The following is a 26,200-nucleotide window of genomic DNA, read 5'->3' on the forward strand; positions in this document are numbered from 1 at the left end:
GCCAAAACGTTTTTTTTCTCCTGCCTAAACCTCTCACTCTTTCTCTTCGTTTTCACTGTGTTTGTTGTTTCATGGAAGGGTTTGACGCGGTCCAGATTGCTGTTGCCAATGGAGATGGTCTCAGTTCACCTACAGCCTCTCCATTCATAAACAAATCGCTCTAGCTTGGGATCTCTGCGCTGTTACCTAAGAACAACAAGCAGAACTCGTTCATTGTTTTGGAGCTTTTGCACGTCTTTGTCCCCTCGTTTTCCCTAAACTTGCTTCTATTGCCTTTTTAAGTTTTTTTTTTTTTTTTTTTTCCCCACTTTGTTGACTCCTCCGTCTCCCTCCTCTCTCTGCTCACTCCGCTCCAGCTGGGCCGGACCACTGACGCTGCTCAGGGAAGGGGTTGGTGTCCGCATGTCTTCATTGGGAACATTTCTTTTAAAACTTACACCACTCTTCTCTTTCTGAGTGGCGGGCAAGCTTTGTGTGAAAGAGGAGAGACACCCCCATGGTGCTGTGATTTGACTAAACAAACAGCCAGGCTCAGAGCAGCGCCTCCTCTCAACAGACTCCTGGGACAGCAGAGATTACCCCCAGACTCTGGACATCTGAGGGATCTGAGCATTTGAAGCAGCAGCGCCTGTGGAGACAAGCAGCTTCAAATTTGTTCCTGCAACCTTCTTGAACAGGGAGGGGAACTCATCTGTGCCTCCAGAACAGCTCTGAAGGTAAGAAACATCACTTCTCCAACACTCTAAAGTGTTGAACTTACACTTATTCTCAGAGGAAGAGAAAACTTTGTGAATTCTGTGACAAAGAACATGCACTTCATCCTGAATTTACCTCCATTTGCTTATCTTTCATTTAGTAGGCTGATAAGAACTAAACTTGCAGTCTGTTTCATGCCACAGTTTGGTCGTTAGTTATTTGTTGAGCCTCTGTGCTGGTTCTGTTTGCTGCCCGCATGTTTAAATGTGTACACACAAGCATTACAACGTGTCAGAGTGTTTGCAAACTGTTCAAACATCAACAAAGAGCTGGTCTGCATCTCTGCACACAGACACCTTTCTACTCTATACAACCTACAACCTGAAGTATGTTTATCTTCCCGCTGAGAAAAGAAAAGAAAAAAAGGTTTGACACTGCGTCCCACGGTTCCTGACAGATGCACCCACACCGACACACATCCAGCTTTACATCTCTGCTTGTTTGTATGCACACCACTTTGTCCATTACTGCTAAAGAGCTTGTTTATACAGCCCTCTTCAGTCACCCCGAGTGAACTGATGGTCCTCCCTTGTGAATGGCCCTAACAGAATCAATCTTCTCTGCACAGCCACACAGAAAAGCTGAGTGTTGATATCAGACCTGGCATCCGTCACTGTCACCCGCTTCCTCTTTTTTTACTGCATGGATTCAATCTTGCTCAAACTGAACATATCTTGATGCTTCTGTCACTTGTGGGCCAACAGCTCTGTGAAGGGGACACAGATGAAGTTTTTACGACATGGACTGAGTTACACTGTTGCAGTGTGAGCTGCTTTGTGGCTCAGACTCTGAGTTCAGCATGTGTTTTGCACCTGAAAGTCCAGTTATGGAATGAATAGATCTAATTTGGCAGCAGTTGTAATCACATTATTGATGTTTTTCCATCTCTTCCCCATGATGTGGCAGTTTGTGTTTTGCTGTTTTTATTCTGACCGATGAACAGCAGTAAAACTACAGGCTTTTAGCAGAAACTTGAAATACTGCTCTCATTTCATCCTCTCTTGCCAACATTTTCCCGGAACAAGTTTCAACATTTGTTTTTTTTCCATGACTTTACAAAGTTTAAAGCCTTTTTCTGAACAGCCGGGGCTTTCCTCCCGGTGTGTCAGGCTGCTGGTATGTAGAGCAGCCCTGATGCAGCTCCTTTCCTACTAGCCTGGGCCTAATCCTTTGTCATCAGCTGTTTCCTGGCTCTCTGCATGCCAGCCGCTGTGGGAAAATGTGTTTCACATTATGACCATGCATTAAAACATGCCAGCAGTCCCAGTCGGCTCACATGTGCTCTGCAATGCCGACATGTAACATTCTGAGCTCAGCGGCAGATTTGGACATCAGCTGGACTGGTTGTGATTTATGCCCTGTTCCTCAGGCTGCCCTGCAACCAGAGGGAGCTGAATGAGTTGGACTTCTCATCACCTCAGCTTTTAGAAACGAATGTTCGCTTTCCCTGTCTCATTTCCTCTGGTGATTCACGTTTAGTGATTTGATTTCTTAGCTGAGCTGTTTCACTGTCAGGGGACGAGCGCTGGTCTTGAATTAAGAAGTGCATCAACTTATTGTTGCTGCAGTGAAGCATCTTGTTTGGCTGCCTTTCCATCTGGTCCCCTCCTGGTTCATTCCGTTGCTCCCTCTCACCCACACAGCAGAGCTGACAGGCAGCTGCATCTCGTCTTCAGTCAGGAAGCACAGTCACTCCTGCTGGACCAGTCATTGAGGAAACATTTCTTTTATTGCATATTTTTTTTCTTCTTGCTTTAGGACATTTGGTTGCCGTCTAACCATGAAACAAAGTCTTTTCAAGTCAACAAAGCTCTGATGAACAGGTTTTGACCTTCTTTACATGTGAAAAATGTCACAGAAATGTTTTTTGTGTAAATTCTTTTTATTGATTTGAGGAATTTTAGTAAAGGTAGAACAGTTTCCAAAAAACAGATACCTTTAAACTAAGGCAGGTGTACACATTAAATATTGCTGTGATTAAGGCCTGACTCCTATCATCATTTGGTCTAATGTAAAATTGTTCCCAGTGGTCTGATTATGCCCTTTTTAACCAAAATTCTTTTTAAAAAGTGTTCTTTTCTAGGACATAGTTTCTGCAAAGCAGTAGTAGATCATTGAAATTTGCCTCTGACTTGTGGGTGGGGCCCTTATTGCAGAATGAGCGCACACCTTCTCCCCGTCATACACCTGTTTGCCCGCTCTCCTGCTAGTTTACAGCCCCTCACAACCCCAACCTAACATTACAGGTGCAACAGAACAAGTGAGCAATATTGGATCTATACAGTCGTACATTCTTTAACTGGATGTCAGCTCGGACGAGGAAAATAATGGATTTAGTCATCTATAAGTGGATGCATCGGAATGGAGCGGAGGAGGTAGCTTGTAACTTCTATGTTACACCTACACCTGCTCCTGATTCACAACCATTTGAATGAAAAAATACTCAAAAATCGAATTTTAAGCTTAATATATGTCCTCCATCGTGAGAAAAATGTTGCAAGAACATGTTAAAAAGACCAAAAACACAGTTTTTAGTGGAGGGGGTCTTTAAAGCAGCTCAGCAAATAAATGAGAAATAGGTGTAGAAAAAAGGCACAACTTTTTTATTGGGATTGGTTCATTTTGGTCTGACTCCAAAACTTCTCCAGAGTCCAGAAAGTAGATGTGATAGTAAATAAACAAACAGCCAGATTGTTTAGTTTACTTTTACAGATTGATCATGTGGTAAGAAACACAGCAAGTCTGTCTGTGTTTTTGTAAGACAAGCTGTTCTGTGATCGATAGCTTGTCCAGCTCAACAAGCTTGTTAGTGCCGTACTCCAGGAAAAGCTAAGCGTAATTTACTTGACGAGGTCTAAATAAGGTTTGGATTTTTGTACTTTTTGCCATGTCACTGAACTTGAGGGTTGTGCTTTTAAAAGCTCTAAAACATGTGTTAACACCAAACATCAGTCTTCTCTGATATGTCGTTTTCATAAATCTTCAACAGTTAGATGGAAGTCAAGTTCAGGGCGCCTCCTGCTCCTCCCTCACGTTCCTGTCCTCACTGCCTCCCAAACACATTAGAGTCCTTTGAATGTTGATGCGAAACCCAGCAGAAGCCCAGCGTTTCAACAGCATTAAAGGTGGTTTCTGTTGTGGTTCTCTGGTTATGGCATGAGATGAGGTCAGCCGGGAGCAAAACCACTCTTGTTTTGTTCAGAGAGGCTCGGCATCATTGTGGCTGAATATTCTGGAATCTGGCTGGTTAAAGCCCATGCAGGCTTTTAAACGTGCAGGAAAACACAGGAACAAAAGAGAACAAGTGATGCCTTTTTATGTTAAAACCAGGCATGTATTAAGTGTATATGTGTAATGTTTATGCTTTGATTGCAAAGTTGTTTTTTCCGCTCTTACCCCCACCTCATCTTGTTCCTGGTCATGGGGGTGCCGGGGAATGGTCCAGCTGTCAACGAACAGAGACGAGGAGTAATTCACCCCACACAGGTCACCAAAACAAAGCAGACACATGGCTGTTTTTAACTGTTTTGTCACCATTATTGTCTGGAAATTTGATGTTTTTTCAGTCAAAAACTAGTATAAGACTAAAATTTAAAGCCTGACAAAAGCTAGTTGCTTGTGTTTTGTTCTTTCTTTGTTTTTTTTTTGTTTTTTTAAATGATGTTTATTGAGATCCTCATTGTCCCTCTGAATTTACAACGTAAGACGCAAAACAATTTTCCTGTAGGAAGTTTGTCCAAGGGTCTAAGGGTCCAAAGGCAGGGAATTCTATGAATTCTATGCATTTATGATCCTTTTTGATTGTATGTTTACCTTACAATTACCGATACGAAGCCCGCTGAGACAACTGTTGTTGTGACTTTGAGCTATATAAATAAAATTGAATTGAATACATCTATGCAGATGCACTGCATGTGAATGAGTCTTTTCTTTATTTCTCTTAAGGCTAAAGTGACAGGATGCAGGATTGCTTAGACTAGCTTTTAGTTCTGCACAAACTGCACATTTTTTGTGTCCCAACAGAGGCCAATTCAACCTGGCTGAGTATAAAGTACTTTTTTTATAATTTAAGTTTCCAAAAGAGTCAAAATGACATAATTGAAATGATACCGAAACGTTGCCACATCTAAGACTGCCACTCCACAGACGCCCCTTTAGACCCCCACCCCTCACCCTACCACCACCACCACTACAAACAGCATTTACAAGTCTGTTTGAAAGGGAGCAAACTAAAGTCTTCTGTTTCCTGAACATGTGTTCCTTCAACGTGACTATAGAGTCACTTTGGCTTCTAAGATCAGACCTCACACAAGCTTTTTTCCACTTGTTGAACAGAAAGACACTAAATTTATGGACAGGAATGACAGCAGATCCTCTTTTAGTGCTGATAATGCAAACTTGAGTTGGCTTCAGTGAAGCATCAGCCTCTTGAGTTACAATCGAAAGCATTTTTGTTTGACACAGAACCTCGGAGAGTTCAGCGTCCAGCTGGGTCGCTGTGAAATCCAGCTGGGGGGGGGGTCATGCAATATAGTCTATTAAGTATATTTCACTCTAAAAGAACAATATCAAAGTGAGTAAAATTAGTAATTTAGAGAAGAATAATTAGTATAAACGACTACAAATGTTACTTTAATGATCCCTCAAAGACTTTCTGCTTTTGTGGGAAATTAAGGCTTTTGGTGTATACATTTGATTGCAATGTGTCTAAAAAAATACTTGAAAAAGTGTTTTAAATCATTGAATGGACTCAAAAATTATTCCATTTTAAGTTTATTGCACAAACACAAGATAAAAACAGTATTATTGTATGTATTTACTGGAAGAGATCCTTAAGATTTAATTCCTTATTTTGACTCCACAGTCTGATATGGCTGTTATCTCACTTTACTGACTCTGAAATTCTTTATTTTTTTCTGTTGTTTTACTTAGAGATAAAATGTGCTTTAAAAGATCAAATATAACACGAGTTGGTGCCAGTTTATCAAGAGCAAATGTTTTTACTGAAAAGCAAAAACACTTCATTTAATATTACTCACCAGTCAAAAGATTTTACAGTCCTGACCATATTAACACAGCAGTTTAAGTTTTATAATGGACCACTCCCTGGAATAAATACACAGCTTTATTCCTGTAAACCAGTAGTACATTAGAAGAAAACTTCCTTGGACTAATAGACATGTAAAAAAACACAAATTGATAGAAGAATGAGCAGTAAAAAAAAAGTTTGTTTCCCTTGTAAATATCATATCATCATATGTGACCTTTCTAGTACCATGTTGCCCTTATAAATATCAGGGCAACATGGTATAAGAAAGGTCACATAACAAGAAAAAACCTCCCAAGAACTGATAAAACATATTATATGAGCGTTTTTCCCCTCTCTCAGGTAATCTAAAGATAAAATTGATAAAAGACAACATCAAATATTTTCCAAACAGTAAACTGGTTAATGAGATTACAACTGAACAGCTGTTTTAAATTGAAATATTTCTGATTGTTCTGACAAGAATAAAGTAGAATAGAATAGAATAGAATAGAATAGAATAGAATAGAATAGAATAGAATAGAATAGAATAGAATAGAATATACTTTAACGTAATTGCCAGCAGCAGTTAAATTGTGGCTGGTTCTAAAAGCAGCGGTGCACATTGCAATTGTGAGTAAGAAAAAAACAAAACAAAGAAAAACCAGCACATGACATAAGGAATCTTAAAAATGCAAGAAGCACAATAATAAAATACAGATGATCCAATATAAATGAACAACTTAAAAGAAGAATTCATAAACATTTCTGCACTTTCTAATTAGCAAGAGATAAATAAAATTAATTTTTATTTACTGCATTTTTGCTCCAATTTTCAGAAAGATAATATAAAGAATTATTATTGGAACTCTCTAATGTTTCCACTTTCATCAAACAGAGTTTTGTAAAATTGCTTTGGCTGCTTTTAAAGACTTCTCACCACAGACTTCTAATGTTTTTTCAGCAGACTCGCACACATTCCCTTATTTTACATGAGACATGGACGTGGTTGTAGTTTTTCTTGGACCTTAGGAGAGTCATTCTTTGGGGCAGCACTGATGCAAATGACTTTATCCTGTTTGTAGACTTTGTTGGCACTGTAGCTTTGGAGTGGGAACAGTGCGTGATCGCTCAGCTGCTGAGGAGCCAGAAGGTTTTTTCCTCTTGGGGGGGATGCTGACTTCAAAATGAGTGATAAAAAAGGAGGTTTGTTTTAGCAGAGACACTCTGGGTCATTTTTTTCCCACAGAGCTCGCCAAGCTCCTGCTGTTCTGAGACACATCATAAAGACCTGTCATTCCTCTAAACACTGAAATCCAAAGAGATGGGATCCTGTCAACAAATTCCATCTTTTTAAAAATGCCGGATGAAGAGGAGACGAGGTCAGAATCAGCCCTGTGTTGGCCTTTAAGTGCTTGGAAAGAAGTGACCGCTGAATTACAGATGTTTGTTTTGCAGAGCTCAGCTTCCTGATGTTTTCATGGAGTAAACATAACTGTCAGACTGACTCTGGACCCGTGTCTCACACCACACTTTGATGTGGTATTTCCATTAAAGTATATTCCATGCTTTACACTGTTTAGTTTTCCCCCCCTTCTTTGGAGAATTGCTCTGATTGGCCTTTATTTTACCATATAATTACAGGTTTTGTTTTGATGCTGAGTTCTTATTCTTCATCACGTCTGACTCGAAGTTTACATCGTTTCTGTGCAGCTTGTTATCTGGAGATGTTTTTGTCCGTCTTTGTAAGAGTTTCTATGCAGTTTTTCTTTTTTTCTTTTTGCATAAAGGTTTGGTTAGTGGTTGTCTTGGTCCGTTGTGTCAGGGATGCATCACACTCACACAGGGCCAGAAAATTCCCCCATGCAGGAAGTGAATCCTCTCCAGCTGCACTTGGAGACTTTTCTCTTTCTATAATAGATTTCTTTTCTCCTCCCACTCCTTCTCTCTTTTCTCTTTGCCCCGGTACACTCAAGAAAACAATTAGTTTGAAATGTGACTCATAAATCAGTTCCCACTTTATCGAGTTCTGCTTTATCACTGCCAGATGTTGGTAAAACAGACAGACTATATGCAGATAATCCCAGGAGTGGGATTACACACTCGAGCTGCATCCTGAGGCAGAGTGTGGGCCGCGTGCACCCCGCCGAGGTCGACTTTAGCATTCTTCCTCATTAGCGGGTGACACTTTGAGCGTAGCAGGGATGTTTACGGAGAGCGGGAAGGGTCAGTCAGCCACCAGATTCCCAGCATCTACGGGAAACCTCATGCGGAGTGATAACAGTTTATCCGGCAGTGCGATTACTGTGCCATCACTGACATAAACGCTGTTTGTTTCTCTCAGACCTCTGAGATTACAGGGGCAATGCAGGTCCCTGTTTCAGAGACAGAAAAGAAAACAATAAACATCTTGGTTGGAGAAATGCTTTTGAGATTTGTTAAGGCTCTTTGCAATTGTGAGGTGAGTCACTTCATTTATACAAACTGTGGGATGGGTTTTTACAGTAAATCTGACAGGGGTCCCAAATCATTTTTACTAGTTAACCAAATATTTTAGTCTTTTTTTATTGAAAAGGGCTATTTTAGATAGTTGTTTCAGTGGTTTTTTTTTGTAAAGGTTTCTATTTGGTTTAGAAACTTATACAATTTTGTTCTGTGCCCAAAGATCCACTCCAAAGAAAATAGAGTTTTTGGAGTTTTAAACATATTCTTGTAGCATTTTCTTCATGATGGAGGACATAAATAAAGAAAATGAATCTCAAATTTCCATTTCTGCTTATTTCTTTATTCAAATTCTTGTGAATTAGGTGCAGACTTTTGTCTTTTGGAAAAAGCTAGCAGCGGTGACGTAGAAGCTACTTGTAGAAAACCAAATCCATGCATATCTTAATTTTCCACGTCTGAGCTGGTATCTGGCTAAAATCTTTACAGCTGGATAGTTCCAATATTGCTCCCCATTTTTGTAGCACCAGTAATGTTAGATTTGGGTTGTCAGGGGTTGTAAGATAAGGGGAGAGCTTGAAAACAGATGGATGACGGGAAATGGGGTGGGCGTACAACTTCAGAGGTGAATTGCTGATGAACTCCTGCTGCTCCACAGAAGCTATGTCCTAGTAAACAACACAGATTTTTTTTCAATTTTGGCCGAAAATGACATAATCAAAATTAAAATACCACTGGGGACACTTTTAGAATAGATCAAACAATGACTGGAGTTTGACTTTAAAAACATGCACAATTTTAGTGCAAGATTGCCCTTTTAGAAGAAATCTATTCATAGTCCCTTACTCCTCCTTGGTCAACATGAACCCTTATCATATTTCAGTAACAAAATATTTTTCCCCCCATCCATGATATGCTTTTTTTTTACTGTTTGAGGCTGTCTAATCTTAGATACACATCCTGCAGTAGCCCTTACCGCCGCACTTTGGCCTGTTTTCAGAGCAGCCAGTAAAAACATGATTTGTCGGCTTTCAAGCTGAAAGACGACACATGCTTTGGTGTCACTTCGTCTGATGCTCCAAGTCTTCATCGCTGACTCTTACCGGATTCAGCTGTGTGCTGATGTATGTCTTCCTGAGTCGACGGGCCCTTGTCGTTTGCTGCTCAGGCCCCCAGGGATGGAGTAACCCCACCGCTTCTGCCTCCGTCACCAGCAGTTTCCCAAGTGTATCCGTGGTCCTGGGAAAGTTTCAGAGGAAAACTGTGGGAACGTGAACTGTACACAGTCACCAGTGACAGAAAGGGGGGAAAGGAGGTCGTTCTGTTTCTTTTTGTGTGTTTGAAGAAGCGAGGGCTGTAAATGTAACATGTGTCTCTACACACTTTGCATTTAAGTGCACGTGTGTGTGAGTTAACTTTTCCTGCTTACTTTCTTGTTCTCCATCTATCTGTGTCTTCACCTCTTTATTGAAACCAGGAGTCAAAAAAGGAAATGAGCCAGTCATGTTTTTGGAGCAGCTTGAGAGCTTTGAGCTTTCGTTGTGGGAGCGGAAGTACCAAAGGCTGCTAAGTTAGTGTAACAACATAAAGATTTGGGTTCATTAGAAAAATTTCCAAACTCATCTTATCAGATCTGCAAGCAGATATTTATAACAGATGGAGAAAGTTTGAAGAGATTTATTGTCACAGAAAGGGGGAAACAAAACTTCAGAACATGTTTACAAAACGCCTCAAAATAGCGAAATGTCCCAAAATAGAGGCAGTTAAACTGACATACAATCTCCCCCCAAAAAATTCTAGGTGAAATTTCTCAACACGTTTCACAATTTTTCCACTACTCACTCCCTCTCTTCCTCCTCCACCCTCGCGCTTCCCAAGACATGCTCTTCCGCCCTCTTTTTATTTCCCACCCTCTTGCGTTCAGGCCTGTGATCCATCCTTAACTGTTTCCAGACGTCTGTGCGCTGAAGGCCTTAACCCCATCTAAAACATAACAACAACCCCACCACCACCACTCCCCTTGTTTGCCTTTTTTTTTTTTGGCTTTTCCAGCAAATCTGCAGCATAAAGGTTTGAAGTATTGATGAGACAATGGGGATTTTTGCTCAACTTTAACCTCTATTGATGCCAAACTCTGTTGCGGCTTTGACGTCAGAGAAAAAGTTATCCTAAAGGTATTAAAAAGAAACAATTCAGAGTTGCAAAAGCACTCTTGCTGGCAGAGGATTAGGTGAATGTCCCGATTTTCACTTTTGTTTACCACGAAACCAATTAATGGCTCAGCAAGACTCTAGAATAGCTTGGACGCAGCATTGTTAGCAGTGAGCGCACTGCAAAGCTGCACACAGTGACCCGTTTGTTTGTGGGCAGAGTGTTGGCGAACCAGAAACAAAAAGAGACAGACATTGTTGCTCTGTGCTGGTGCAGTGAAGCGTCAAACACCTTCACAGTGAACTGCACCTCTGATTCTGTCTGCCAGCCAAGAGCCATGAAAAGAACAGCTTCAGTTCTGATTTTATGGTGGTATTTCCATCAGCAGAGTGTCATTTTCTTTCACGCCTTTTGATTACAAACATGTTGCTTTGGTTTTAACATACGTGCAATACAAAATCTGACAAGGTTTTTTTTTTAAATAATAAAATATTAATTATTGTAAAGCAGCTGGGTTGGGTCCCAGTGACCCCGGATGGGATTCAGAAAATAGATGGATGGAATTTATAAAGTATGTTTCAGATTTTGCAATTGGTGTTTGTTGGGTAAATTAAAAAGGAAACACTGGGTTTTGTCCTTTTTTACAGGACACATGGGTTCAAAGGCGTTCACTATGAGGCGGCTGACCACACGCCAGCTGACAGTTATATTTACAGGTGAGATAAACATTAACATCGACTCTTTTTGTGTGGCGTTTGTGAGGCAATCTTTAATTCATGTGTATGTTCACATGTCACAAAACAGGTAGATGGCTGAGCTAATAAACCTGCTGTCAATTGCAGCAGCTTTATTAGCTCAGCTAAAAGTCCACAAAGCTAAATCAGGGTCAGATATGGAAACAACCCTCAGTGATGAAGACAACAATACTTCGCACTGAATGAGGCTCAGTACAGTGCTTAAGAATACTGTGAGTGATTTGCAAAAGAAAAAGTCAGCTGTGTGGCATCCAGAAACTGTGTAGTGGTGTTGCTGGGAGATGAAGTACATTAGAACCCTGGAGACGGTTCCCGCCGGTGACCAGAGGGGGAGACAGAGCTCTGACCTCTGACACATGTATAACCTATTTGTATTATAATCTGGACCATACAATTGCTCACAATTTATGTTTTCATTAAATGTGCAAACCTTCAACTAAAAGGTTTGTAGAACTAAAAAATTTGAATTAACATTTTATTTAGAGTAGAAGAAATAATTTAAACCCTTCTGAAACAAAATCATATTTTTTTTGTTAACTTGAAGATTGGGCACTTCTTTGAAGTAAGGACCAACTTCAAACTGACCTATGTCATTCTGAACACATCCATCAGCAACACTGCATCCTTATCCTCCCACTCATCTGCTGCAGACAACTCGTGCTCTAAGATGGAAGAAGATTCGACTCACATTGTTGATTTAACCTCTGACCTCCTGCTGTCATCTCCTTGACCTCTTCATCTTTTGTTGTGCAAACTGCAGCCTGGCTGTATTTCTGCTCTGGAGCGCGCTGTCTGGAGGTCACACCTGATGAAAAAGAGATCGTCCTGGCTAAAGGCTCTGAGCTAACGCTCACGTGCTCCGGCTTAATGGAGACAACCTGGGAGTATAAGAAGGACGACGTACCCTACTTTCAGGTTGAGAAAGATCAAGAAAGTCATCAAAGCTATCAGAGTGTAAATAGCGGCGTGTTCTCCAGTGTTCTCACCCTGCTAAAAGTGAGCTGGCAGCACACTGGGGTGTATCAGTGCATTAATCGGCACACTAAGGAAACCAAGGAGGTGGCTGTGTTTGTTGCAGGTGGGGCTTGGCTTGTTTAACTTTGAATGAACTGATTTTGAGTCACTATTAACATGTTGTAGGACATTTAATAAACATGCTTGTGTTTATGCTTCAGACCCTGAGGTGTGGTTTGTGAGGAGTGACCACGGCATGGTACCCAAAAGTGAGGAAACCATCATCCCATGCATGGTCACCAACCCAAACATCAGCGTCACGCTGCATGAGAAAAGCTCTCACTCGCCCATCAACGGGCTGTATGTTCCCACTGAGGGGTTCAAAGCACCCCTGGAGGCAAGGACATATTTCTGTCGTGGCAAGCTGAACGGCAAGGTGAAAGACTCTCAAGACTTCCATGTCTTCAGCATTTTTGGTAAGTGTAAAGGTCACCTGAGCTCCTACACAGACATGGAATCTAAGTAGTTCATTATTTTTAAGGCTTATCATAGCTGAATAACTGAATGCACTTTCCTCAGTCCAAGAGACCTTTGAAACCTATGTCAACGCTTCAAAGACGGTCCTGAAGCAGGGAGAGCCTCTGACTGTAAACTGCACCGTGCACGGGGTTGAACTGGTGAATTTTTCCTGGGATACTCCCAGCGGTGAGGTGAGTAGGAGTGGTGCAGAACAAGCATGTTTTGTTCAGCTTCTCCCCTGGTGATTCTTCATGGCTGAGCCAGAATTATATCAAGATGTGGAGACGCGCCCCAGATTCAATTGTCTTGTGAAACTGAGCTCACAGCTCAGTTCCAGTTTGACTTTTTGAGACATTTTTAGCGCCATCCACATCTGTTTGTGATTGTGTTCATTAGAGAGGTACAAGTGTCTTCTAAATTTTGCAGATTGATCCTGCTATTATCATGCTTCAGGCTAGGTGAAAAGTAGAAGTTACCTGCCTTCTGTTAGATTTTTGGGGTACTCCTAAATGAAGATATGACTCCATAAAGATTTGCCATCTAATAAGGCCAATTCTCTGCGCAAACATGGATTTTTTTTTCTCTTTTAGCTCGAGGAAGTTGATCCCCTGACTGAATTTCTGTCATCCATAACCATGCGCTCCTACCTGATGTTCCCTGGCACCACGGTGGCGCACAGTGGAACCTATGTATGCCATGCTCACGAACTCGTTCAAGACCAGGAGGCCAGCGCCAGCATCGACATCACAGTCTTTGGTTAGGACACACACACTACTAAAACAAACCAATGATGTGCACATTATTATGGTGGCTGAGAGGAGACAGTTTATTATATCAGCCATAGCAGGTTGAGGTGGGAGAACAGCTATTTAAAGGAACTTAAAGTCAGGTTCTTTATTTTCGTAGAAAGTGTGGGATAAACCTTCGACACGGTGATACTTTGAAAAACAGAGCTTTAACTCAGCAGCTATATATTTATTTCCCCCCCAAGTGAAAGAGTGTTTGTGTAAAAGAGATTCAACTTCAAACACAATCGCACAGCAAGTCAGCGATTTTAAAAACAGCCCGTTTGGAGCCAATAAAAGCAGAATTGCTTGTGCTTGAGCTTTTCTCTTCCATGGTCTGGCTCTTGACCCTCACTGGGACCATGAATGCTTACTCTGTCTGCAGTTAGGTGTGTCATGTTTAGGAAACCTTTAACCCAACCTGGCAGGTTCAATATCAACAGCAGAAGAGAATCGTTTTTAGTGGGGAAGCTGTCTGGACAAAAAGTGCCACAAAAATACTTTTCAAACAATAAAAATTGTCCAGGATGAAAACTTTTTGTTTGACTTGCAAGTTTTGGTTTGACAAATGAAAGCAAATAGAAATGTATGGCAAATTGATGTGTGAAGGTCCCCTAAATTTGCCAAGCTGTTGAATTATTTCCAAATATGACATCTTAGAGGTTTGTGAAAAAAACACAACCGTGTCTGATAAAAGAAGAACCTAAGATGTTAGTTATCGATACAGACGTTATGAACTTTATTGAACTATTTCAAAACATGTTGTAGTTTCTCTGTCTGTTTATGAAGTTTCAAAAATATACGCCTTCAGAAACATTAGACCAAACTCAAATATTTGTCTGGTTAAAACAACTGGGCCTAAATGTTTTGCTAGTTCCTTTAATATGCATAATTCGGTCAGACAAAAGAATTTAAATGAATATATTTTTGTTACTTCAGGTCGAGTAGAGTGGATTCATTGTCTCCTAAGAAGCCAAAGAAAGTCTCATGCATACTCTTATTGTGAGTTTTAACGTGTGATTGCACTAAATATGCTGTGTTGCTGATGAGATTTTTTTTCTCTTACCAGAAAAAGGTTTTGTGGATGTGAAGCCAGCTCAGTCAAAAAACATTTCCACCAAAGTACAGGAGAATGTCGAACTGCGAGTGGAAATCACTGCCTACCCGCCTCCTCAGATTCTGTGGGCCAAAGATGGCGCCACCATCAAAGGAGACAAAAGCATCACCATTAGACAAGTGAATGAGATCAGGTAGATCGTCCAGCTTGAATGATCAGCTGTTTCAAAAATTCACCACAAATCCACAGACCAACACTTTGAGTTGTTTCTGTTTAAGCAATTAGCACAGGACCTGTGAGTCTTTCAGTCAGTAGATGCGTGCAGCTTATGTCAGTCAGCACCATGCAAAGCCTCCACAGAGAGAAACACAATTCCCTCCATAGGGCCGGACTCCATCTTTCAACGCACATGAACCATAAACACAAAACGCCTGTCACAACTCTCAAAGGACTTCTAGACAAATGCCAAACAAGAAAAGACTTTTAAAATAAAGGTTAAAAAACTAATGATCTAACTGAAACATCAAACACAGGCCTCAGTAGACAGATTCAAAACAGCAAGTAAATGGCCCAACATCATAGTGAACCTTATTGGATTTTGTCAGAGTAACAGATCTGGCATTCTTTTCAATTATTAACCACATATTTACACCATCAGAACTTCATTTGACTTTTTTAAAGTTAAAAAGACAAGATTTTCAACACAAGATTAAGAAAAAGAGAATTCATGTTATTAAGATGTTTGTTGCTCAATTACATGTAATCAGAAGGAGGTAAAAATAATTAAGATTCTGTTTCATTCTCTTGTGCATCAGGTACGTCACCATTCTCACGTTGGTGAGGGTGAGGATGGAGCAGAAAGGACTCTACACTGTCCTCATTAGAAATGGGGATGACTCAAAGGAAGTGGCCTTTGACCTGGAAGTACATGGTAGGTAGACTTGTCCAAAAACCATCTGTCTTGTTTTTTTTTTTTTTAGTAATTTTTTCAGTTGTGAAATATTAGATTAAAACATAAAAACTAAAGTCCAGTTGTAACAATTTTGTCTGATTTGGGCTGATTCAAACATGTTAGGACTATAACAAGCAAAGATAACTCAAGATATTTTCTTTTCCCTTTTTTTATATATTGTAATTTGGCCCCTTTAGGCCGCCATTGATAATTGTCACTTTACAAATGAACTGATTTAAAGTTGGCAAAAACAATTTGTATAAATGTATTTCCTGGGTCTAGTCTACTTCACTATCCTTTATTGACTACTGCAATGCTTATCTAATTCTACTTTTCTTGGTGTGTCTTAGTTCCCTCTCAGATTAAAGATCTGTCTGATCACCACCTGCCAGCGAACAGACACTTGGTGACCTGCACCGCAGAGGGGGTCCCAACTCCGACCATACAGTGGTACAGCTGTGACAGCATGCTGAAGTGAGTGCCACCCCTCCTTCCTGAGATGCTGCAGTGTCAACACTAGAGGGCTGACTAAACACACACATTTATTCAACATTCAGAGCATCAGCTTTAGCTTTGCTCTCCTCTGCTGCAGATGTTGTGATTTGAGTGCTGATCCAGTGTTCTGCTGCAGGTGTAGTAACCAAACATCAGCATGGCAGCCGCTGGTCCCACATTCAGAGGAGCTGAGCATCCAGACCAATGTGAGCTACAGCCAGGCACGAAAACTGAGTCGAGTGCGCAGCCAAGTGACCTTCCTCAAGCCCCAGCAGGTCACAGTTCGCTGTGAGACCACCAACCAAGCCGGACTCACCGACCGGAGAGACATCAAACTGGTGTCTAGCAGTAGGTGTTCTGACAACCACTCAGAATGGTGTATTTTTCATTACAGTGAGACCTCAACGCAATTTTGATAGTCTGTTATTGTTAAAATGTTGTCCATAAAATGTTATTCTGTAGTTGTCTTTACAAAAAAAAAGCTAAATAATTTATTGCGTCATTTGATGTTAAATAGAAGACATGCTAATATTAAGTTATTGTTTGTAGAATTTGGTACAAACTACCGTGTACTATCACAAACATTTATTTACTACTATTTTCTTTAACTCAGTAAAGTAGTATTAAAACAAATGTTTAGCCTCATGTCTGCAGAGTTTGAATCATATTGGTTTATTGTTTTCTCCTAAAATGCCATGTCCATGTCCTTTGCAGCACTCTTCTCCCAGGTGACTGTATTAGCTGCTGTTTTGGCATTAGTGGTCATCATTATTATGTCCATCATCATCCTCATTGCTGTATGGAGGAAGGTAAGAAAACACCTTTGTGGAAATAAAAGTGAATTTAAAGACAATACTAGAAAAAACATTGAACTTGATGATATTCTTTTCCTTGATGTTCCTCAGAAACCTCGCTATGAAATCAGATGGAAAGTCATTGAATCTGTGAGTCAGGATGGCCACGAGTACATCTATGTGGATCCCATCCACCTGCCCTATGACCTGGCCTGGGAAATGCGCAGAGACAACCTGGTTCTGGGTAAGTCAGAATAAGACAGGTGTGGATATTGGGAGGAAGTTGGATTTATGACAAAATGTAGGTTTCTTTAGTCTTTGTCAAAACCTTTTATCTACTAGTTAAATTATTTTTTTATCCAGCCTGAGTGCAGTTATTCAGTATAAACAATGAAAGAGTCCATTTAAGAGGTCTTCTACATCAGAAACAGCTCCACTCTTGTTGTTGTACAAAATACAGGTTCAGGTCAACCTGAATGTACATGAAAAAAAATGAACAGACAGGAAGTCTTTAAAGTCCCACTCTGTTTAAAATCTGTTTTTGATGTTTTAACACGTTCTTGTGGCTTTTTTTCTCATGATGGCGGTCACAAATAAAGAAAATTAAGCTTAAAATTACATTTCTGAGGTATTTCTGTAGTTAAATCATGAAGCCGGAGCAGACGCAAATACGCAGTTGGTAAAAAAGCTTATTTGTGATGTTGAAAATACACTTGGCGGGCCACAAGCTCCCTGCTTCGCCATGTTGAGGGGAAGGGGGGTTGGGGTTGCTTTGTGCCAACAGTCCTGTCTACAACTTCGAAGGAACTGTTGTGCTCTGCAGAAAATGACACAGATGTGTAGAAAATGACACAGATTTTTTTATTTTGGTCAAAAACAACATAATCATAATGAAAAGACCACTGGGAACGCTTTTACAAAAGATCAAAAGTTAATAAAAATGGGTCTTTAATGGCAAACTACAGAATATTCACCTTCAAAATAAAATTCCATGTTCACTTCAAGCTAACCTCAAAAGTTAGCTGTAAGGTCAGTGCATCATCAGACTACGCTTCTCAAAAGATGAACTACAAGTGGAGTAAAAAGAATTGGTTAAAGCTTCATTCTACAGCTGTGTGCCCAGGCCTTTGCTTGTTGTTCCTCAGAGGTGAACAAACAGAATCAGTCACAATTAAAGTGTTGTTTTCTGGGTCGTTTTGGTGCCATTGGTGACAACAACAAAAAAACCAAAAGTTTAAAGTTGTCTCACTGTTTTCCTCTCTAACCAGATGACATTTAATTCATGTCCTCATTAATAATGTCTGCCTTTATCGTTGGCTGGAAATAAGCTTCAAGCCTCACTTTGCTTTGGTCAACGGCAGAAATGACACAGATAAGCAAAAGAAGCGGCTTTCTTGTTTTGCCACTAATGTGCTCTTCGCTCTGGCTCCACCTCTCTGAGCTTTTCTTTGTCTCTCAGGTCGCACTCTTGGATCAGGAGCGTTTGGCAGGGTGGTCGAGGCAACCGCATACGGTCTCACGCACTCCCAGTCCAGCACAAAGGTGGCAGTGAAAATGCTGAAATGTAAGCATAAAAACGCAAGACAAGTCCATGTGCGTGATTTACGTGAACAACCAGAGACCCCTGCATGGCTGTCAAAAAAATCTTGACAGCGGGGTCGTATCCCTGCAACCTCAGGCAGAGCTGCGGCCCGCTGAGCTTTAGTTTGACTGCCAGGCCAATTCAAGCTGCTGACCACAGATCATTGAGCAATTTGGCAATAACAGTGTGTCCTGCTCTCACTTCTACTGTTCTCATTTCATCTACTATACCCTTCTTTGTGCAGCCACTGCTAGGAGGAGTGAGACTCAGGCTCTCATGTCAGAACTGAAGATCATGAGCCACCTTGGTCCTCATCTCAACATTGTCAACTTGCTCGGAGCTTGTACCAAACATGGTAAGAATCATAGCAAGCCCTATTTTTGCAATGAAATCACAGCCATTTAGAGATTTCTAGAAGAGTTTAATCATAGAAAAGTGTGTTTCTGAGTTAGTTCTTTAAGATAAGGCTATCATTTGATCTGTACAGAGGCTACACTGGGGAGGATTATATTCATGATAAGGAGCTTGAATCTTGTTTGCTAGAGCTGGATAATATCATAACCAACAGTTATGGGTTCTTGTGGAAGATAAAATTAATAATGTTTTAGTAACTAAAAACTGTCATGCTGAGGTTGTACACGCTGTGCTTTTCGCATTTATCAGCCGCATTACTTTCCTCGGGCTCCATTTTATTTTTAAGTAAATAGACACCCCTTCCCATTTTTTCTGTTCATGTTTAAGTTTGGGTTCCTCATTCTTTGAGAGGTTTGGACAGCCTCTCCTTTGTCCAAATACTTTAATATAGTATTGCCTCAATCTTTTACTGTTGAATTTTTAAGTTTTAAAACTTTTGGCGGCAGAAAATAATTCGAAAAACCCGTCAATAATAAATTGTAATTCAATAAGAGCTCTTGTATCTCATAAAATGGTGGAAATTTTGTTTTTGTTTAGAACAAATGTTTATTTTGTAACATATAGTATAACTGCTTTCTAATAGGGATTCCACAAACATACTATTTGATCATAACAAATGTATTTGATAAGCTACAAAATATTCACCAAAATAAAAGTCTAATTTGACCTCCGTTCTGTTTGCTGTTTGCTCCAAGTGCTACATGGTCCATCAACAGGCTGAAGATTTGTGGGTAAAATAAAAGCTAATCAATAAATAAAAATATTTATACTTCTGGCAAAAGATTATTTATTTTTACCGTTAATTAACAGTTAATGGTTGCTGTTAATTTACCCATTTTAATTGGAAATGACAAAAAGTTATAATACAATTAACTGCAGAGAAGAATCTCAGCTTTATTTTTATTTGAACAAAAAGTGACATGCCCAGAATTTTCCATGCAGTTTCATATTATGTCCTCATTATAAATAGCATTGCTAATAGGCAATTTTCTGCTCTTTTTCATAAATCTGTGTATGTTCTTTGTCACCACATGCAGGCCCTCTCTATCTGGTGACCGAGTACTGTCGCTATGGTGATTTGGTGGATTACCTGCACAGGAACAAACACACCTTCCTGCAGTACTACGCCGAGAAGAACCAGTACGACGACTGCCTCATTTCTAGAGGAAGCACCCCTCTCAGTCAGAGAAAAGGGTAAGGGGGGCAGAAAAACATATGAGATGTTTTATAAAACAGACTTTTTCCTTGGAATCCTGTCTCATTCCAAGAAACTGCTGCAGATGGATTTATGAAGTAGACAAATGGAGCCTGTTACAGATGTACAGATGTTTCACATGAGGAGGCACTACAATGCATATTTAGATATAGGTCAGTTAAGACTTTTTTTCCTTGCTTTTCTCTCGTCTTCAGCTATGTGTCCTTCGGCAGTGAGAGCGATGGAGGCTACATGGACATGAGCAAAGATGAGCCGTCAATCTACGTGCCCATGCAGGAGCAGATAGACACCATCAAATATGCTGACATCCAGCCTTCTCCATACGAGTCCCCCTACCAGCAGGACCTCTACCAAGATCAAGGTTTGCCCCGGCTGCTGTTAGATTTATGTCTGCTAAGTTAAGACAACTGTTGAATGTTGGTAAGAATCAATTTTCCATTTATGTAGGAGTGAATGAGGATGACAAACAAAGCATGACAAACACAGGAAACAAAGAAAATCAGAGAGATATGTGTGAAAAATAGGATGTGAGGCCACGTACTGCTGCTTTCAGAACTAGAAGTTCTAAACTCAGCTGTTTTTATGGATTAAACACGGATATGTGTGTTTTATTATGCTTTAGCAGAAAAATACAGAATTTTTCCTAGAATGTTGCAAGTTTTTTGGATGAAAAACGTATTCCTTCCTCACCTGTGTGTCTTTTCACCTCATTTTCTCCAGGAAGCACCAGCCTGGACTTAGTGATCAGTGATTGTGCCAGCCTCACCTATGAAGACCTTCTAGGTTTCAGCTATCAGGTGGCAAAGGGGATGGAGTTTCTCGCCTCCAAAAATGTAAGCTATCAAACAATCATCTTTCCGCTTCCGCCACCAACGTATCCCTTTATTTTGTTTTAAACCATTATTTTGAAAAAGTTAGTTTCAAACATGACTTGTATTTATTCGAGGAAAGAGGAAGAATAACTCAATTTACTTTTTTTCCAATGCAGTGCGTCCATCGTGACCTGGCTGCCAGGAACGTGTTGATCTGTGAAGGCAAGCTGGTGAAGATTTGCGACTTTGGCCTGGCCAGAGACATAATGCATGATTCCAATTACATCTCCAAAGGAAGCGTAAGTCGTAATGTAATGTGTGCTACTCTGCCAAAATGAAATGGTTCTCCAGCAAAACAGCATTTTAACAAATAAGATATAAATGGTTATTACACAACAGTCAGAAAGAAGCAAAGTGGAATCTTTTAACCCTCCTGACTGTGAAAAAATGAGGTTCTTTATCATCTAAGCTGCAGTGTATTTCTCTTTCTTTTAGACCTTCCTGCCCCTGAAGTGGATGGCACCAGAAAGCATTTTTCATAATTTGTACACCACCCTGAGTGATGTGTGGTCATACGGCATACTCCTTTGGGAAATTTTCACTCTGGGTGAGTCCGACCACACGTTCATAAAGCGCACACTATTTGTACCCTCAAACAAAGTTTTCATGCATGCAGGGGATTTACACATAGCTTTTAAATAAACTTCCCATTTGATCAATTTTTAAGTGTTGAACTCAAATAATAACAAAAAACAGTGCTCCAAATGTTCCAAGTCCATGTCTGACCAAGAACATACCAGTTAGTTTAAAGACCCAAAATCCTGTTAGCTACAGTCAAGCTTTTACATTTCTCTTGCTCTAGGAAATGTATTTTTTTTCTTTTAATCCACAATAGATCTAAGGAAGCTACCATGAAACAAAGGAGACAGTTTAGTGCATTTCAACCATTAACTCCAGTCATAAAAAAACAAACTTACAATCCAGCCTCTGTAAGTGACAAAGAGTCTCTGTTTGCTTGTTGGAAGTCAGCTTTCATTTGGACTTTTATCATATTTTTCCTATAGATTTACATGTGTATAAAATGTCTTGTTGCATGTGTCCAAATGTTCACCTTTAATAACTAATTATTTTAAATTTTGAATACATTTTTTTTTATATAATGAAAATCCAAGTACTTTTAAAACATACTGGGAAAAGTGGTCATTTCTTTAAACTACACATTTGGGATTGATTATATTTGACAGAAGTCAGACTTTGTAGTTTCAAAAAAGGGTTCCTAAGTTCTGGCATAGCTTAAAACCATTCTTGTTCTTCCTTAGGAGGAACCCCCTACCCAGATTTGCCCATGAACGAACTGTTCTACAACGCACTGAAAAGAGGATACCGCATGGCCAAACCTCCCCATGCTTCAGATGAAGTGTGAGTTTTTGTCAGTTGTTAAACGTAGAACTTTTTATGCCTACAAATTATACCAAAAAAAATTACGTTTGTGACGCAGGTATGAAATCATGAAGAAGTGCTGGGATGAAAAGTTTGAGAAGAGGCCTGAGTTCTCCTTGTTGGTTCACAACGTGGGAAACATGCTGACAGACAGCTATAAGAAGGTATTGAATCCATGCTAATCCACTTAACATCAGTTATTGCTCTAATATTCACTTCTGAATCTCTAACTCTGTTGCTTTACTTTGCTTCTCGTTAAAATGCTTTAAACATAAAAAAGTGCTCAGTTAAAGACCCACTTGTGGCATTTTTCTGATAATGGATTACATGCTGTATATAAAGTAAATTAAGCTTAAAATTGCATTTCTGAGTATTTATGTATTCCACTTGTTGTGAATCAGTGTGTTGTGAATTAAAAGCAGACGCAAAATGCCACTGAAAAAGCTTGTAAGAGGGGCACACAAATAACTTTGGCAAGACTTAAGCTCCCTGCTCTGCTCCTTTCTGATGCATCCAGTCGTAGACAACTAGATCCATGTACATGTTTGTTTTCAGCTGGAATATGGCTTAAATGTACAGCGACTTAACTCTGATTTTGCTCGCCATTTTTTTCCCCGCTGGTAATGTTAGATTGGGGTTGTGAGGGGCTGTTAGCTAGCAGGAGAGAGTATAAAAAGATAGATGATGGGTAGAAGGTAGGCCTTATCCATGCCAAAATTTAGAACCTTTTTTTAAAGCAGTGAGGAGAAAACTGCTTTTGTCAGTTTGAGTGCTTTTTTTGTAACAGTCTGGAGAGTTCCTGATGTACCTGGAGATGTTATAGAAATACAACAAATAAAGTTTTTGTGTCAGTGCACATCTGCTGCAAATGCCTTCCAGAGCTGATATCCCCAAAATGAATGCTGCATTTGAGGTTCTTAATTACTGTTGCGACCCATTTGGCAAAGCTGGAACGAAGACATTTGAGGAGCTGCTTTTATGAGATCAGTGCCTAAAGCTCCTTCCATGTTCACCGCTTTCATCAGGCTGATGGAAACTTAACATGATGCTGTCATTTTAAAATCTCCGCATCTTCATCCTATCAGATCTAAAAATATACAGAATTGTTCTTGTTTTGACCCAATTATATACTTTTTTTAGAATTTAATAATCCACTTCTGCAATCCAATTCTGGGACAGCCTCTTGTTTGTTGGTCCACTCATTTATTTAAAATACAATATCCAAACTATAAGTAGACTATTACTTAACTACTATTAGTTAAGTAATTACTAGTAGTAAACTGCTATAAGTAAAAATAGAGTAAACTTTAGAAGGACTCAGCAGCTTTTGCCACATTATTCTGCTTAGCAAGCATTTCTTCCAAAAACAGAGATACAGCCAAGTGAACGAGAACTTCCTGAAGAGTGACCACCCGGCAGTGGCCCGCACCAAACCCCGCCGGACCTCGCCCTTTCCCGTCGCTGACCCCACATTTGGCTCCCTGTCTCCTGTTGCCTTCTCCTCCTCTCCCGGTCCCACAGCCAACAACCAGAGCCAGAGGCCTGGAGAGCGCAGGCACGAAGCAGACGGGCAGGAAGTCGTAACTTCATATAATGAGTACATCATTCCCATCCCGGACCCCAAACCAGAGGAAGCTTTCGGCAGCATGCCGTCAGAAAGCCCTGAAAGGTACCGGACCGCTGCAAACACTCTGCAGATGTGTGTCAAAAACATGGGGCTGCAGGGGCGATGAAAATGTGTTTGCTTTTGTCTGCCACACACCCACTCATCCAGATGTTGAACTGACACAGTAGTTTATTATAAAAGCTTCATAGAGATGTATTTTTATAACTTAAATAAACACAGGACCAGGCAGGGACTTAAATCTACAAAAACTGCTTTTTTTTAAACACAGTAGACCAAACTTCATTTTTGTGTTTGTTTTGTTCACTAAGCCTTTCTAACCCCAAACCTTGCTTCCTTGTTTGAGGTCGGGTGGGATTTGAAGCCAAAACTCATGTTTTGAGCTCAATTGGTTCGTTTTCTGATGAATGGCCACTGTGACGCCTCAGAACTGCACTTTAGTAAATCACTACAATAAGACCTCCCACATTGATCATAATAATTCTAAATTTGCATCAACAATTTTACACAAAAGTCATTGAGAAAACATGTTTATGTAACAAAATGTTCTTTGAAAATGGTTTAAGTTAAAAGAAGAGCTAAAATAAATTATTTGGATACTGACAAAGAGGACAGCCATGTCCAAGAGCCGGAATCTTAATAATTAGTTTACTTGTGACAAGATTGTTTGCAACAGTGCTGGTCAGCTGATCTGATTGCTTTCAGATGTTAAGTAAGGCCTGCTCTGCCTGCTAAGAAAAGACAGTTTTTATGTTGGTAAATAGAAAAAAAAGAAAAGGCATCAAAGCAATGTTGCAGTAAATCTATGTGCTTCATCACATCCTAATCTGTCTTTTTGCCGTCAGCTCTCTGGCTGCAGAGGAAGAGGAGACTGACTCCATGTCGCAGGACACAGCTGAGACTCTTCCAGAGGATGAGCGCCTGGAGGACACCAGCGAAAGGGATGCTTTGCTGGGCTCCTCGGCGACCCCCGAGGTAGAAGACAGCTTCCTGTAGCCGTGCGTTCAAACCCAGAGACAACACAGCGCCTTTATTTTTCCCTTTTTCTTCACGGGAGGAAAAAAAACCTCAAATGTAGCAGAACTGAGAGGAAGAAGGAAATGTCTGTAGATCTGTGTAGCACTAAAAGAGGCATCTCTTCAAGTTAGGTACAGTTACTTAGTACGGTGGCACCTTGCTGACAGCTCAATACTGAATAAACATGGCACTCTCACCTACCTATAATGTTAGCCTAAACAGAATAGAGATTTTTCAGTGTACATTTAATTTTAAACCTTTGCCACATTATTAAAAAAAAGCCTATTCTTTTTATATTTTAAGATGAAATTTAGCTTCCAAATGATGCAAATAACTTTTTAGGTGAGCAATTATTTTATTTTGTATTTTTTTAACAGGAACAGAACAAAACATTCAAAACACTTTTTTTTCTAAATTTAATTACCACAGATTGCATTTTTAAATCATTGTTTAGGGTCAGTTTTTGGGTTTTCTCTCCTGGGTACTATCAGCAAATTTACTCTCTGTGTCGAATGTTTGTAAAATATCATGCATAGGACTTGAAGTACAGATTTATTTCCCTGTGCACTGTTTTAAAGTGAGATGTACTTTTTATGTAGCTCCACAAACTACAGTGTTTCCATATGTGAACTTTGTATAGCATCTTGCAATGGGGTTGTCTTTTGTGTAGAAATAATTCCTAGTTGTGTGCCAGTTGCACTTTATATAGAAAAAAAAAATGGACACACGGTATGTTAAAGAAATATAAGTTCCACTCTGAAATATAGAGCCACTACAGCATGACTGTGACTGTTACCATGTCCAGGATATCCTTTGTGAGAAAAGGTGACTCTCAATCAATGCAGCATATCACTGCCTTAGCACAAGATGGCACACAAGAGTGCCTTTGTATTGACTTTTGACTTGCAGCTACACAAAGTATGAAGGGCTACCAGACAGCTGTGCACATGTTATGCTCGTAGTCGTCCTTTGCCTTGGGTAACATACACATTAGTGCTTTCATCACCTGAAACTACACCTTTTCATTTCTGCTGAACCTTCAAAATTCACCGCACGATGTCATCGTCACAAGCTACGGTACCAAAGCTCTTTTTAACGTTTACAAATGTATTTTTGTATTTGTCGTTTTATAAATGTGTCAATAAATGCGTACTATCAACAATTCCTTGTGGAAAATTGAATTCTTCATGACTCCTAAATTAACTTTTTCTGCAGCAACACCATGTCTCCCGGCTCTAAAAACTCATGAAGCTAAATATTTCTTAATGATATTCACTCTCTAACACAGTTAAGGTCTTGTCCACAAATTCTGTCTGAATCCAATTAGAATCTTTTTTTTAAAGTTTGGTTATGCAGTGTACAAGGATCTGTTTGTCTTCATTTATTTTGAACATGTTAAAATATAGGAC

At 39.9% G+C, this 26,200-nt stretch overlaps 1 protein-coding gene across 2 annotated transcripts; it reads left to right on the forward strand.

Moving 5' to 3' along the window:
- Positions 1 to 338: 338 nt before the first annotated feature.
- Positions 339 to 25,953, forward strand: pdgfrb (platelet derived growth factor receptor beta). 2 transcript variants are annotated; one of them, XM_020706613.1, is made up of 23 exons: positions 339 to 716; positions 11,023 to 11,091; positions 11,891 to 12,208; positions 12,306 to 12,560; positions 12,664 to 12,794; positions 13,194 to 13,359; positions 14,458 to 14,638; positions 15,261 to 15,376; positions 15,748 to 15,871; positions 16,029 to 16,240; positions 16,607 to 16,701; positions 16,798 to 16,930; positions 18,146 to 18,250; positions 18,513 to 18,623; positions 19,720 to 19,876; positions 20,111 to 20,259; positions 20,619 to 20,731; positions 20,887 to 21,009; positions 21,206 to 21,317; positions 22,030 to 22,129; positions 22,209 to 22,314; positions 23,521 to 23,819; positions 24,620 to 25,953. In XM_020706613.1, exons 2-23 carry the CDS (start codon positions 11,028 to 11,030, stop codon positions 24,768 to 24,770), a joined length of 3,321 nt encoding a protein of 1,106 aa, XP_020562272.1. In that variant the 5' UTR covers positions 339 to 716; positions 11,023 to 11,027; the 3' UTR covers positions 24,771 to 25,953. The 2 variants fall into 2 exon arrangements, with proteins under 2 accessions (XP_020562272.1, XP_011478536.1); XM_011480234.2 differs by having other exon boundaries at positions 340 to 716; positions 20,093 to 20,259.
- Positions 25,954 to 26,200: the final 247 nt, after the last annotated feature.

This window comes from Oryzias latipes, chromosome 10, assembly GCF_002234675.1.
Source record: "Oryzias latipes chromosome 10, ASM223467v1".
Lineage (NCBI taxonomy): Eukaryota > Metazoa > Chordata > Actinopteri > Beloniformes > Adrianichthyidae > Oryzias > Oryzias latipes.